The sequence below is a fragment of the Protopterus annectens genome, chromosome 2.part0, assembly GCF_019279795.1.
Source record: "Protopterus annectens isolate FY-2018-M chromosome 2.part0, PAN1.0, whole genome shotgun sequence".
NCBI lineage: Eukaryota > Metazoa > Chordata > Ceratodontiformes > Protopteridae > Protopterus > Protopterus annectens.
Window position 1 is genome coordinate 1,007,105,662 of NC_056728.1, and position 12,864 is coordinate 1,007,118,525.

The 12,864-nt window shown below is 45.5% G+C and overlaps 1 protein-coding gene across 13 annotated transcripts in view; it reads left to right on the top strand.

Annotated features, from left to right (window-relative positions):
• LOC122793337 (PDZ and LIM domain protein 5-like) overlaps positions 1-12,864 on the top strand; it is a 2,364,325-nt gene that overhangs the window by 1,361,671 nt on the left and 989,790 nt on the right. For 10 of the 13 annotated variants that reach the window (XM_044061256.1, XM_044061255.1, XM_044061265.1 and 7 more), the window contains one exon: positions 790-807. The exons of the other annotated variants lie outside the window; for them this stretch is intronic. In XM_044061256.1, coding sequence (XP_043917191.1) covers positions 790-807 — 18 coding nt within the window. The remainder of the gene's footprint in view (positions 1-789; positions 808-12,864) is intronic. 13 annotated transcript variants of the gene reach the window in all.

Below are 12,864 nucleotides of genomic sequence, written 5' to 3' on the forward strand. Positions count from 1 at the left end.
GCCAACTTCGGGACCTCCTGATGGCAGGATAACCCAAGTGTAATGACTGCAGCACTGTCTACACTCGAACATCTACATTTATGGTAGGTACAAAACTGTACTTTGTCTGCTACAGTTAATGACATGTACTATGGGCAGTAACAGCAGTAGTTTTAAGCATCTGTGAAACAGGGTCAACAAATAGCCCAAACAACATGACATAACTGGAGATATTTGTTAGCTTGTGTTTGTGTGAGCAAACTGTGCGCAGACCATCCTAGGCATAGGGATAGGATGGCAACAAGTACTTTCTGCCAAAAAATTCTCTGTTTCTATGATACAGAATATCTTTGATTTTGGGCAGGAAGGATTACTGAGAATTTATTGTAAACATTTTTTTATTTGCCCTTAAAGCGTTCCGGATAACTGTCATGGAAGTGCTTGCATGTTTCTAAGTATGTGTTGCAGTGGTTGACTATATTGCTTGAATGCTTACGTTGTACATGAAAACACTAGTAATAATACTGCCAACTTTTTGCTACTTAAGTAGAATGCATGCGTCTGTAGTTAAGTATTAATGTAGCTGTTTGTAAGAGAATGAGCCCTTGTAGAAATAACGTTCAGCTTTCTCTGTCACCACAGTTTTTGGTTAGGAGGAGAGTGTTGCACTGGACTGTAATTGAACATGTTCATGCTTATTCATTGTTTTTGTTCTAACAGCTTTTCTTATTCTTCTCTCTCTCTTTTTTCTTCCAAATGTTGCTGTGAATTCTGCATTTCATTATCTATTTCTGCCTACTTTAAACTCAGAGCTGTTCCACCAAAACGGTAACTTTGGTTCCTAATTTTAACTAAACAAGTACAAGATGTGATTTATACTGCTTCCTACTTTTGATTGTTTTAATTATCCTGTATTATAATCATTTAATTGCCATCACAGTACCACTCTGTTGCATGATGGTATATATGCCAGTCAAAGCATTGACTGGCATTGTCTACGTGAGCATAGTTTCAGTGTACACAAGGAAAAAGGATGGATGCAAAGTTTACATTCTGTCCTCTGTTATGGCTGTAATTGTTACTGACATTTATGCTACTGTGTAACATCACCTTGTTAGTGTGTTAAGAAAAATTAGTATCTATGTCTTCTCATCAACCGCTTTATAGCAGGCAGCACATACTGGAACTGATGTAATGAATAGGTTAATCATTTTATTTGTCTGACTTGTTTTTTGTTATCAGAAAAAATTAACCTGGAAAATGAGTTATATGTGTTTTAACTGCATTTTTCTAAACATTTTTGTTATTGGCTTATAAATGAGTAAACGTAACTTTAGATTATAGTCATTTTTTTAAAGCTTTTTCTTTTCTTGCGTGTAGGTGTAACGGGTATAAAATGCACAGATTTTGGAAATGTGTAACTTTTTATTTACCACTTGAAAAGCTAGCAAGGAAAGTGAAGTACATAGATTGGGTTGAGAAGCAGTTAAATAAAAGATTAACAGCAAAAAGTGGAAAGTACAGACATACTGTATTATTTTTTTTCTTTATCCCAGAAGGATAACAGCAAAAAGTGGAAAGTACAGACATACTGTATTATTTTTTTTCTTGATCCCAGAAGGAGATAGTAAGCCAGTTTTATTCGCTCTTTAAGTGGGAACATAATTTACAGATATATGCTTTGATCTGATGTTGTTAATCTTCATTCCATACATGATAACACTTGAAAACAATTACTGGTAAAACAAGAAAGCAAACCAGTATCGTGAAAGGTCCCGTTTATTAAAACTGGTAGAAAAAACAAATAAATAAAAATACTAAGCGCTTTCACCCTTAACCATTCTGGGCATCATCAGAGTATAATATCATTAAAAACATACATCCTTATTTACACTAAGAACACAATGCCCTAATATTAAAACCAATGAGTGACTTCAACCAATCTTATATGTTAGTTACAAGTGCCATACCTAAATTGAAATGAAGTAGCTGTGTAAAATAACTCATACAAACGTATAACAACAACTACCATAAAATATATTGCGCATTCTCTTTAAACCATGCTTGTTGTTTGACTAATATATTTTATGGTAGTTGTTGTTATAAGTTTGCATGAGTTATTTTACACAGCTACTTCATTTCAATTTAGGTATGGCACTTGTAATTAACATACAAGATTGGTTGAAGTCACTCATTGGTTTTAATATTAGGGCGTTGTGTTCTTAGTGTATATAAGGATGTATGTTTTTAATGATATTATACTCTGATGATGCCCAGAATGGTTAAGGGTGAAAGTGCTTAGTATTTTTATTTATTTATTTGTTTTTTTCTACCAGTTTTAATAAACGGGACCTTTCACAATTTGTTCATTCCATACATCACTGATGGGTTCGGTTCCGAGCCCTCGGAACCAAGTCGGCCTTGTACCAAAGCTCGCACCAGCCAAAAACTCTCGAGCTAAGATTTTACCCATAATCCCATTCTCCCTGTACCCCAGATCTCATTTGCTGTGTTGCCATAAAGCCACATTCAAGCCAGCTCTCAGCTAAGTCTTTGATATTATTAGATATTCTGTTATTTTGATATTTCTGATAACTCAAAATTGTGTAGTGTGTTATTAGCTAGTGTGTTTCTTCCCATAGCTGTGTTTCGCAAAGTCTTTTCCCAACTTTCCTGTCATTACCTGTTGGTAATCTTTGTACCATCGCTGGTACATGCCCTTCTCTCTTCCCGCTGTGGTAATTCTTTCTATACCATCGTTGGTATCTTCTCTTTCTCTTCCAATTAAATATTGTTGTCTGCTTAGTTGTGGTAATCTGTTGTTTTTTTTCTTTTTGCTGATTTTGTTGATATTAACATGTCAGATAAAAAGGGCACCTCAGGCTTCAAACAATGCTTGAAGTGTGGGAGAAAATGCCTTATAGGGACCTTCATGATGACTGTGTTCACTGTTTGGGAGTGCCTCATCTCTCGGTACAACCTCTTTGCTCTTTCTGTCTGGGGTTTAGCTCTCGTACCCTGAATGAGCGTAAAAATAAATTGATTTTGAAAGACTTACTCAAATCACCTTTCTCAGAGGTTCCCTCCTCGTCGGAGGGTTCACCTCCTCCTAGGAAAGACAAAAAGAGACCGCACTCTGTTCCCTCCTCACCCTCTGGTGAGAAGGAAAGACCGCCAAAACCTAAAATTCCAAAACTTTCTGCACAGGAACAAAAGTTTTCGCCTACGACATCGTCTTTGGTACCGTCTTTGTCTATATCGTCTGTGCCGACTATTTCAGCACTGACAACATCTATGGCACCAGATGTGACTAATCCAAAAACTTAGACTTCGACTCTGATTATGACTCTGAGCCCTTTCTCGGCTCTGATAACTCAGACCCTGCTGTTCCTGTCATCTCAAAAATAGAGACTGTTGTGCTGCTAGACGTACAAGCACGGACCCGATATTCCCCGTCTGTGGACCCCTTCTTGGGACAGGCTTATAGTCCCTTCTTAGATCATCCAGAGTCCCCTTCTGGGATATCCACTAGGTCCATCAGGAGCCTCTCCAAACTAGATGTGGTGCGCCTTGTGGACCAGCTGCTGACAGCCAGGGGGATTCCTCCTGATTCAAAATCTCAGTCCCTTACAGAACTTGGGTTTTCTGCTTCATGGACTCCATCTTACTCTCCTCCTTCATCCTGCTTGCAGGTTCCAAAGCCCTCTGCACCGATGCCTGTCTTGGCACCCTCTGTTTCGGTGCTGATAGTGGACCTCACTTCAGCCCCGGAGTCGACCCTTTGGCCTTCAGTTCCGTTGGAACCAGATCTTCTTCAGGCCCAGGACTGGACTGCAGGTTCCTCTGTTCAGAGTTCGGTGCTGGCCTTTTCTGCGGTGCTATCCACAGTTCCAGGAGCCCTGTTACTACCTATCCAGCTTGAGGCTTCATGCCTGGGAGCAGACTTAACGAGCAGGGTGTGACCCCAGTACCGAGGTTGTCCTACTGGGTTCCAGGATCCCATCCCTCTTCAGGCGGCCCTGCTTTCCAGATGATGGAGAGGGCTCTTGCCTCCGTGAGCAACCCTTCGGCATTGGAACCCCCATGTCCTCCCCCTGTGGTGCAGCTGCCACAGCCCACCATCCCAGATCAAGCACTTGAGCCGCAGGAGACCCTATTGCAGGGTGCCCTTTCTTCCGGGTCCTCCTCAGAAGCTCCCACTGAGGAGGTTACTAGGAAGAAATCGTGCAAAAGGAAGCACGTGGACTCCCCTGAAGAGTCCCTCACCGAGGACATGGATTACGATGAAGGGGAAGGGTCCCCTTGATCACCCCCTGAAGATGTCTCCTTTGGAGACATCCTGGAGATCTTGAAACAGAGGGGTGATTGGAAGCCCAAAAACCCTTCATCCGAGGAATCTGTTTCCTTGCTGGCCTTTTATGCTCGACCATCTACCTCATGGGTGACCCCGCCTGCAGACAAGTTGGTTCAGCTTGTGGTGCAGCGTGCCTGGAAGAACCCTGACCCGGTTGAAGGAATCCTCAAGAGACCAGACAGGTTCCTCTCTCCCCCTGAAGAACATCCTCATTGGTCAAAAGGTCTACCGGTAGATGCTATGGTGGTGGCGGCAGCCACAAAGAGAGAGCTCGCTGAGGAGAGCTAAACTGTTCACCTGCCTAACATAGAGTTCCGAGTGGTGGACAGACTGGGGAAGCAAGTGTTTGCTTCATCGATCTTTGCTATTGGTCCAGGGGTCCACGGAAGTAAATAGGGGTCCAGGGAAGTAAATATTGTGGGAAGAAATATCCAGGAAATTGTTATGGCTAGACTTGTATAGGCCCTAGGGCCGATAGCCTAGTACCATCCTATGCACCTATGAACCTATTCAGCCTTAGAACTTGATGGCACATTTCAACAGACTCCAGAGAGACCTCATCTCCAAACTCTCTGGTACTCTGTCAGAAAAGGTGTCTGACGAGGTTAATGACAAGGTAACCTCGCAGCTAGCGACCCTGGAATTGATTTCTAATTCGCCCATGAGGTTAATTTCATATGCAACCAAAGGGGTGGCCAGAGCTGCGGGTTCAGGCATAGTTATGAGATGTCATGCCTGGATGTGCCTATGTGACTGGCCCTAAAGTCAAGGACCCGTTAGCCAGGTGTGAGCAGGATGGTAAAACCCTATCTATGGTTGGTGTATGTTTCTCCACTCCTCAGCATCCTTTTTCCAGGAACCAGAGAAGTGGGAAATTGTGGCACAAAACAAAGTCTCAGGGTTCTTTTTGTGACACACGTGATGAGTTTAGCTCCAGAGGCGGGTGGGGGGGCAACTCTTCCGGAAGGCACCCCTACAGGGGCAGAGGGGGTCTGCGTAATCAGGGCTCCAGAGATTCCTTCTCTGGGCAGTCCTATCAGCGCTCCTGAAGAGTGGCTAGATTGCTTTCCTCTGGAAGCAGTCAGGGGATGGCTTTCTCTGCACCCCAATGCCTGGCTATCTATTACCACCGACTCTTGGGTGCAGAAGACAATATCCAGAGGTTACAAAATCCCTTTCAACTCCTTCCTAAAACCTCCAAAGCAAATCTCAGATGTTCCACCCAGTCTAAGGGATGAAGCAGCTCTACAAATAGAACAGCTGTGCTTAAAAATAGTCATCCAAAAAGTCCCAGCAGACCAGATAGGATCCGGATTTTACTCAGGTTCTTTTTGGTGTCAAAAAAGACAGGGGGACTGGTGGCCAATTTTGGACCTCAGCTGTTTAAACAAGTTAGTCAGCCAGACAAAATTCCGGATGGTCATGGTCAGTCCATTCTCCCTTTTCTGGAGGAAGACGATTGGATGTGCTCGATATACGTTCAGGATGCATATTACCACATCAAGATGAACAAATGCTCCAGAAGGTTTCTTCACTTCCAACTGGGAGCCAATTGCTACCAATTCCGTGCCCTGCCCCTCTGACTATCTGCAGCCCCCAGAGTGTTCGCCAAATGTATGGCAGCAGTGACAGCTCACTTGAGACTGCAAGGATTCCAGGTGTTTCCATATCTGGACGATAGGCTCCTCACTTCCCCCACCAAGCATCTACTGGTAACAGCCTTGCATTACACCCTCTCTCTAGCACATCACCTGGGAATATCCATAAACTGGGAAAAGTCCAGTCTAACTCCAACCCAGACCCTGGAGTTTATAGGGGTAACGTTCAGCACCCGTTCTTGCTTGATCTCTCTCCCAGATCGCAGGCTTCAAAGAATAAGGATACAGCTCCGGGTGATACTCTTGTCATGACTTGGTCCCAGCCCAAGAGGTCGTGCAGTTGCTAGGATCAGTGCCAGCATGTATTGCTATAGTATCCCTAGCAAGATTTCACATGAGACTCTTACAGTGGCTACTGTTGACCCAATGGTATCCGAATCATCAAGCATTGTCTTCCAGGATCTGTATTACAAGTCGCTGCAAACTGGCTCTTTGTTGGTGGATGAAGCCAGACCCAGCCAACCTTTCCATTCCTCTCAGCCCAACGCCATTGTGACCACGGACACACGGAGCCATTATCAGGGAATGACTGTCCAAGGTACATCATCCAATGTAGAGGCCAAGCTGCATATAAATGTTCTAGAACTGAGGGCAGTGCTCTTAGCGTTGCAGGCATTTCAGACTGCCCTTCCTTCCAGAACTGTTGCTGTCCAGTTGGACAACATGTCAGTACTTTGGTACATCAGCAAACAAGGCAGAACCAAGTCCTATCCCCTATGTCGAGAGGCCATGAGAATTTGGCAATGGGTGATATCTTCCAACCGCTTTCTGATAGCAATGCATATATTGGGGATTTCCAACATGATTGCAGACAAATTGAGCAGGTGCATTCTCCTACCTCACGAGTTGTCCCTCGATCCCAAGTTAGCGGCGAAGATTTTCAGCCGTTGGGGCCAGCCTTGCTGTGACCTATTCGCCTCCCCATCCAACCACAAGTGCAGCAACTATTTCGCCCTAATTTCCCCACAGAGGGGAGTCCCCGAGGGACACACTTACTCACAATTGGCCCATGGGACTTCTTTATGCTTATCCTCCCATTCCTCTGAGTCCTCTAGTTCTGAAGAAAGCCCTTTGGATGAAAAGCAAGATGATCCTCATAGCCCCTTTTTGGTCTTGACAAGTATGGTTCCCCCTTCTCTGGCCTCATCTTCCTTGCAGACTGTGGATCTTGGATCCAACTCCAGATCTGAAATCTCACCCTCAGGGGATGAGTCACCCGAACCTTTCCAGCCTCAAGCTCACAGCTTGGTTTCTCCACATGTTGTTCTTATTTCACTGTTGCAGTCATCACTTGTGGGTTATCCCTGCTGTGGTAGACCTCGGCAGGACTGAATACCAGAGTCAATGTTTTTCTGCATCAGCTGCTATTGCTTGTAGACTGATGTCAGGTCGTCTGTGCTATAAAGCAAGACAGTTGACACCATTGCATCAGTCTTTCTTGCTGTGGAGCCAATAGCAGAAGCAGTTTGCAAGGGTGCCTGTCGGTTGCTACCAGAGCTTGGATCACAGCTGAAAACATCTAAAGCTAAGTACCCCATTGGGGATCTCTTTTTCTTGCACTAACTGATGTCCAAAAAAGTTAACCATTGTCTCGCCTGTGGGATGCAGATCTCACACCGAGACTTCCATTCATATTGCATCACTTGTTTAGGCCCAGACCACGGCGTCGCCCGTTGCCGGTTCTGTAGCCTCTTTAACGTGAGAACCATTTATCGTAGAGCTCTTTTTGTGGACAGGTATTTTCATCCTCCATCTTCACAAATGTTGTCGGTCAGCTAACAATCCATAGAGCTTCCAAAAAAGTATAGGGGTAAAGATAGAGACAGACCACACAAGGCTATGCCTTCCAATGACTCTTTCATTAAGCTGGTCGTCAGTTCTCCGGAATTCAGTGAGGTGGTTTTGCAGCTCCTGATGCCAGATGCGATAGCTATGCAGGCCTCTACCGAGACCCTTTTGGAGTCTGGTATGCCACAGAAATCTTCTTCGTCTTCAGAGCCTTTGGTTGTCTCTGCCTTGGTTAGGTCCAGAATTGTGATGCAGGCACCGGCTTCCGAGGAGGTCTTTCATCTACCGATTCTAGTCAGAAACCAACTTCTTCACACCCAACTACCATTTCTCTCAGACCGATGAATACTCTTAGGCCTAGAAGCTAGGCCACCCCAAGAAACTCTGCTTCTAGCGACCATCTTACTCCCACCCCTCCACCCCAGGCCCAAATGCTTAAGATGGAGGATCTTATTTCCCTTAGGGGAAGTTAAGCCACAACTTCTAAAAGGAAAAGACACCCTTCTCCTGAACTATTGACAGAGCAAGATTCTGAGGAATCTGATTATTCAGATTTTGAAAAGGAACAACAACCTCTAACTACTTATGAGGATTCAGATGCAGGGGAATCCATCCCTTCTGCCTCTCAACTAGAAGACCTCTCCTTTGGGGAAACCCTCCTCACCCTCAGGGAACATTTCCACTGGGAGTCTCAGGATTTCCCTCAGTCTAAGAAAAGGCTAAGAGAATTTCTAGGCCTACCCCAGCACAGACCCCTTGCCTTCCCCCCTATTTTAGAAGTGGAGGATGATGTTTTCCATGAATCCAGTTTAGCCCCTGACACCTTCCCACCTGCTCCCAGTAAACCAGACAGGTATTAGAGTACCAGACTCTCACAAATACCTGTACAGAAATCCTGCTGCAGACCCACAGTTCATTACACAGGGACCTACGGGAGCCAGGGATAGTTCTGCAAAGAATCCTACACCTTCTGATAAGGATGCCAGAGCTCTGGACAGATGGGGTAAAAATGTTTACACCTCTGCAACCTTAGCTATCAGAGCTCTCAACTGTCCGTTCCATATGTTAAAATATCAACAGCACACTTTGGAACTATTAAAGCAAAAGCTTTCTACCTTTCCTGACTGTGCTAATTCTAAGGAGTTAGCAGATTTATTGCACTCTACTTGTCAAGTGGCAAAGTACTCTTTACACCGTGTATATGACATACTAATAGTCTCTAGCAGGGCAGCAGTGTCAGGATCTGTCATTAGGAGACATGCATGGTTGAAGGAACAACCTCTAACTGATCATGTCAAGTCTAAATTAATTGATGCACCTTTGGATAAAGACCGCTTGTTTGGAGAAAAAGCATAAGAGGTGCTTAAAAGGGTGGAAGACAAAGCAAAATCTATGCAAACAGTAAAAGACTTCTTTCAGGTTCAACCTCCTAGATTCAGCAGAAATCTTCCTTCTAAGCATTGGTCCTTTCCTGCTCCTAACAGACAGGGGCAAGCTAAGCCCTGCAGGGAGAGGCCACCCAGGTCTCTGCAACAGGGACAACAGAGAACCAAACAGTGAACCATGTCCGCCTCTAAGGCAGGGAGTTCTAAGTCATTCGTCTATGGCAAAAACTCTCAATGACTTCCACTCCCCCCTCTGCCCTCCTTTCACCCAAAAGTTCCTTAGATGGCTGGCCCTTTGCAAAGAAAATTGGCTGTCTGTAACAAAGGAACAATGGGTCTTAAAGATCATTTTTCAGGGATACAAATTCACTTTCAATGAACTCCCAGTTCCCAGAGGGTACCCAGACTTACCTCCAAATCAGTGGGCAGAGGCATTAAAACAAGTCCAAACTCTCATAGCCCAGGGGCAGTAGAAACTGTTCCTGCAGATCAAACAGGCAAAGGCTTTTATTCCAGGCTTTTCCTTGTTGCCAGAAAGGAGGGCACTTGGCACCCCATCCTGGATCTGTCCATTCTGAACACATCCCTGATGATCCCCAAATTCAAAATGCTAACCTTGCAGCTGCTGCTGCCTATGCTGACAAAACATACTTGGTTAGTGACCCTGGACCTAAAATATGCCTACCTCCACATCCCCATAAGGGAATCCTGCAGGAAATTCCTGGGTTTCAGGGCAGGCTCACAGCACTTTCAGTTCTCTGCTCTTCCCTTTGTCTTATCTACTGCTCCTAGGGTTTTCACCAAATGTCATGGCCCTGGCCATGGCATTTTGCAGATAGAGAAATATACAGATTTACCCTCATCTGGATGATTGCCTCATTCAGGAAGATTGCAAATAAAAGCTCCTCCAGGACCTCCACTTTGTCAAAACCCTCCTAACTTCCTGGGGTTCACCATCAACGAGAAGAAATCAAAACAATCTCCCTCCAGGAGGATCATTTTCCTGGGAGCACTGCTGGACATAGCATCCCAAATGGCCTTCCTATCCCCAGAAAAGCAGAGTTTCCTGCCTCTCTACTTTACCCAGCTGGCATCCAAAAGTCACCTCACAGCAAGGAAGTTCCTGCAAGCCTTGGGGTACATGGCATCTTGCATCCTTTTAATTCCTCTGGCCAGGCTTCACATGAGGAAACTTCAGTGGTATCTAAAGAACCTTTGGTGTCAACACTCACAGCCTCTAGAGACCTCTCTCCCTCTGATCCCCTGTATAAGGGCTGAGTTTCTCTGTTGGGCAGGGGCCTGTGCCAAGAACAAGGGTCTCCCCTTCATCTGCCACCCTACTGGGTAGACCATCACCACAGACACCTCAGACATTGCTTGGGGCGCCCACCTAGCAGGCAGGTGCACCCAAGGTCTTTGGGATGCCCAACACCTTCCCTTACATATCAACCAGAAGATAATGATGGCAGTGCAAAAGGCTCTGACATCCTTCCAACCCCATCTCAGGCCAGGTGTTCTCCTTATCAGAACAGACAACACCACAGTAATGTGGTACATCAACAAGCAGGGAGGGACACAGTCTTACCCTCTGTGCAGGCTAGCCATGAACCTCTGGCTGACTGCTTCCTCCATGGGATTACACCTAATAGCCCAATACCTACCAGGGATCAACAACACCCTAGCAGACCAATTAAACAGACACTTACTGGACCCCCACGAATGCAATACAAAAATATCTTTTTGCAAGTCACTCAAGTGTGGGGAAATCCAGAGGTGGATCTCTCTGCTTTGCACCTCAACCACCAGCTAAAAAAATTCCGTACCAGGGAGTATCACCACCTAGCATGGAAGGTGGATGCCTTGACCTTCCCCTGGAACTCCCTCTTCATGTATGCATTCCCCCCACTGCCTCTTATTCCCAAGGTACTCATCAAGATAAGGGAGGAGGGACCCAGGGCCATCCTTATTGCTCCAGATTGGCCCAGACAACATTGGTACCCCTTGCTGCGCAGCCTGACATCACAGCCTCCCAGGCAGCTTCCCCAGATCCCAAACCTCTTGACTCAAGCGGGGGGGTGCTGCACCCAGACTTGCAGACTATCAAGCTAGATGCTCCCAAGGTAAGCAAGGGACTTCTGCTAAGCAAGCAGGTCCTAGACATTATCACAGAGGCCAGCAGGCCCAGCACCAGAAAATCTTATGCAGGGAAATGGAAAAGATTCTCCTCCTGGTGCCAGTCCAGGGGCACCAGTTCCTCACAACCTTCTGTTCCTCTTATCCTGGACTGTCTAGCAGAATTACTCAATAGTGGCCTTATCCTTCTCTTCTGTTAAAATCCACTCCTCAGCCATTTCAGCTCATTTTAATACAGACCAGCCCCTGTTCTCTCATCCTTTGATTAAACAGTTCCTCAGAGGGGCTTCTAATATCACACCTCCCAGAAGGCCCACCCACTCCAGCCTGGGACCTAAATTATGTTTTGGAAAACTAACCTTACCACCCTTCGAACCTGCTGCTTCAGCAGAACTGAAATACCTCTCCTGGAAGACTGCTTTTTGCTAGCTATCACCTCAGCCAGAAGGGTTTCTGAACTTCAGGCACTGATGGCCATTGAGCCCTTCATCATTCTGCATCCAGACAGGGTTTCCGTTAGGACTAACCCCTCCTTTATGCCCAAGGTGATATCTAATGCGACTCTCAACCAGGCCATTCATCTGCCCACCTTCTTCCCTAACCCTCAAAACAAGGGGGAAAGAATTCTGCACTCTCTAGATGTCCACAGACAGTTCATATACTACCTGGACCGTACTAAACCCTTCAGAAAAATGGACCAGCTTCTTGTCAGTTTTGCCCAAGGGGCAGAGGAGTAGCCCATTTCCAAGCAGACTATTTCTAAATGGATATCGCACTGTATCCATTTCTGCTACAGGTTTCATGGGAAACCTCCCCCTTAGTCTATTCGTACCCATTCCACTAGGGCAGCCTCCAATTCCACAGCATTCCTCAGAGGATTTCCCAACAAAGACATCTTGGAAGCTGCCACCTGGACCTCTGTCCATACCTTTACAAAGCATTAAAACCTTCCTATTTTCTCTAAGGCTAGGGCAGGGCTTGCTAACCCATGCCTAGGTCTCTAACTAATCCTTCCACCCCTCTCCTCAGCTTTGGGAATCCTCCCACAGGTGATGACTGCAACAATGAAACATGAAGAACATAGTGCAGTTGTATACACTTACCATAAATGTAGATGTTTGAGTGTATTCATTGTTGAGTCCTGGTTTCTCTCCCTCCTTCCTCCCTCATATCCTCTTTCATTAGGGAGACCTAAGCTTTTTGGGGTCGTTGTTAACCACCAGGACCACTTTGACATATTTCCTGGGGCTGCTGACTGGTTAGGGCAAGAAAAACTGATGTAATGGCATCAGCTGCCTTGCTTTAATAGCACTGATGACCTGTCTACAAGCGGCAGTAGCTGACGCAGAAAAACATTGACTCTGGTATTCGGGCCAGCTGAGGGCTACCACAGCAGGGATCACCCACAGGTGATGACTGCAACAGTGAATACACTCGGACATCTACATTCATGATAAGTGTACACAACTGTACATTCCAATGATTGCCAGGCATTGTAATCTTTCCTCTCCAGTACATTATTCTGGCTTCTCATAAACCATCCACTAGAAAACTTTATGCTGACAAA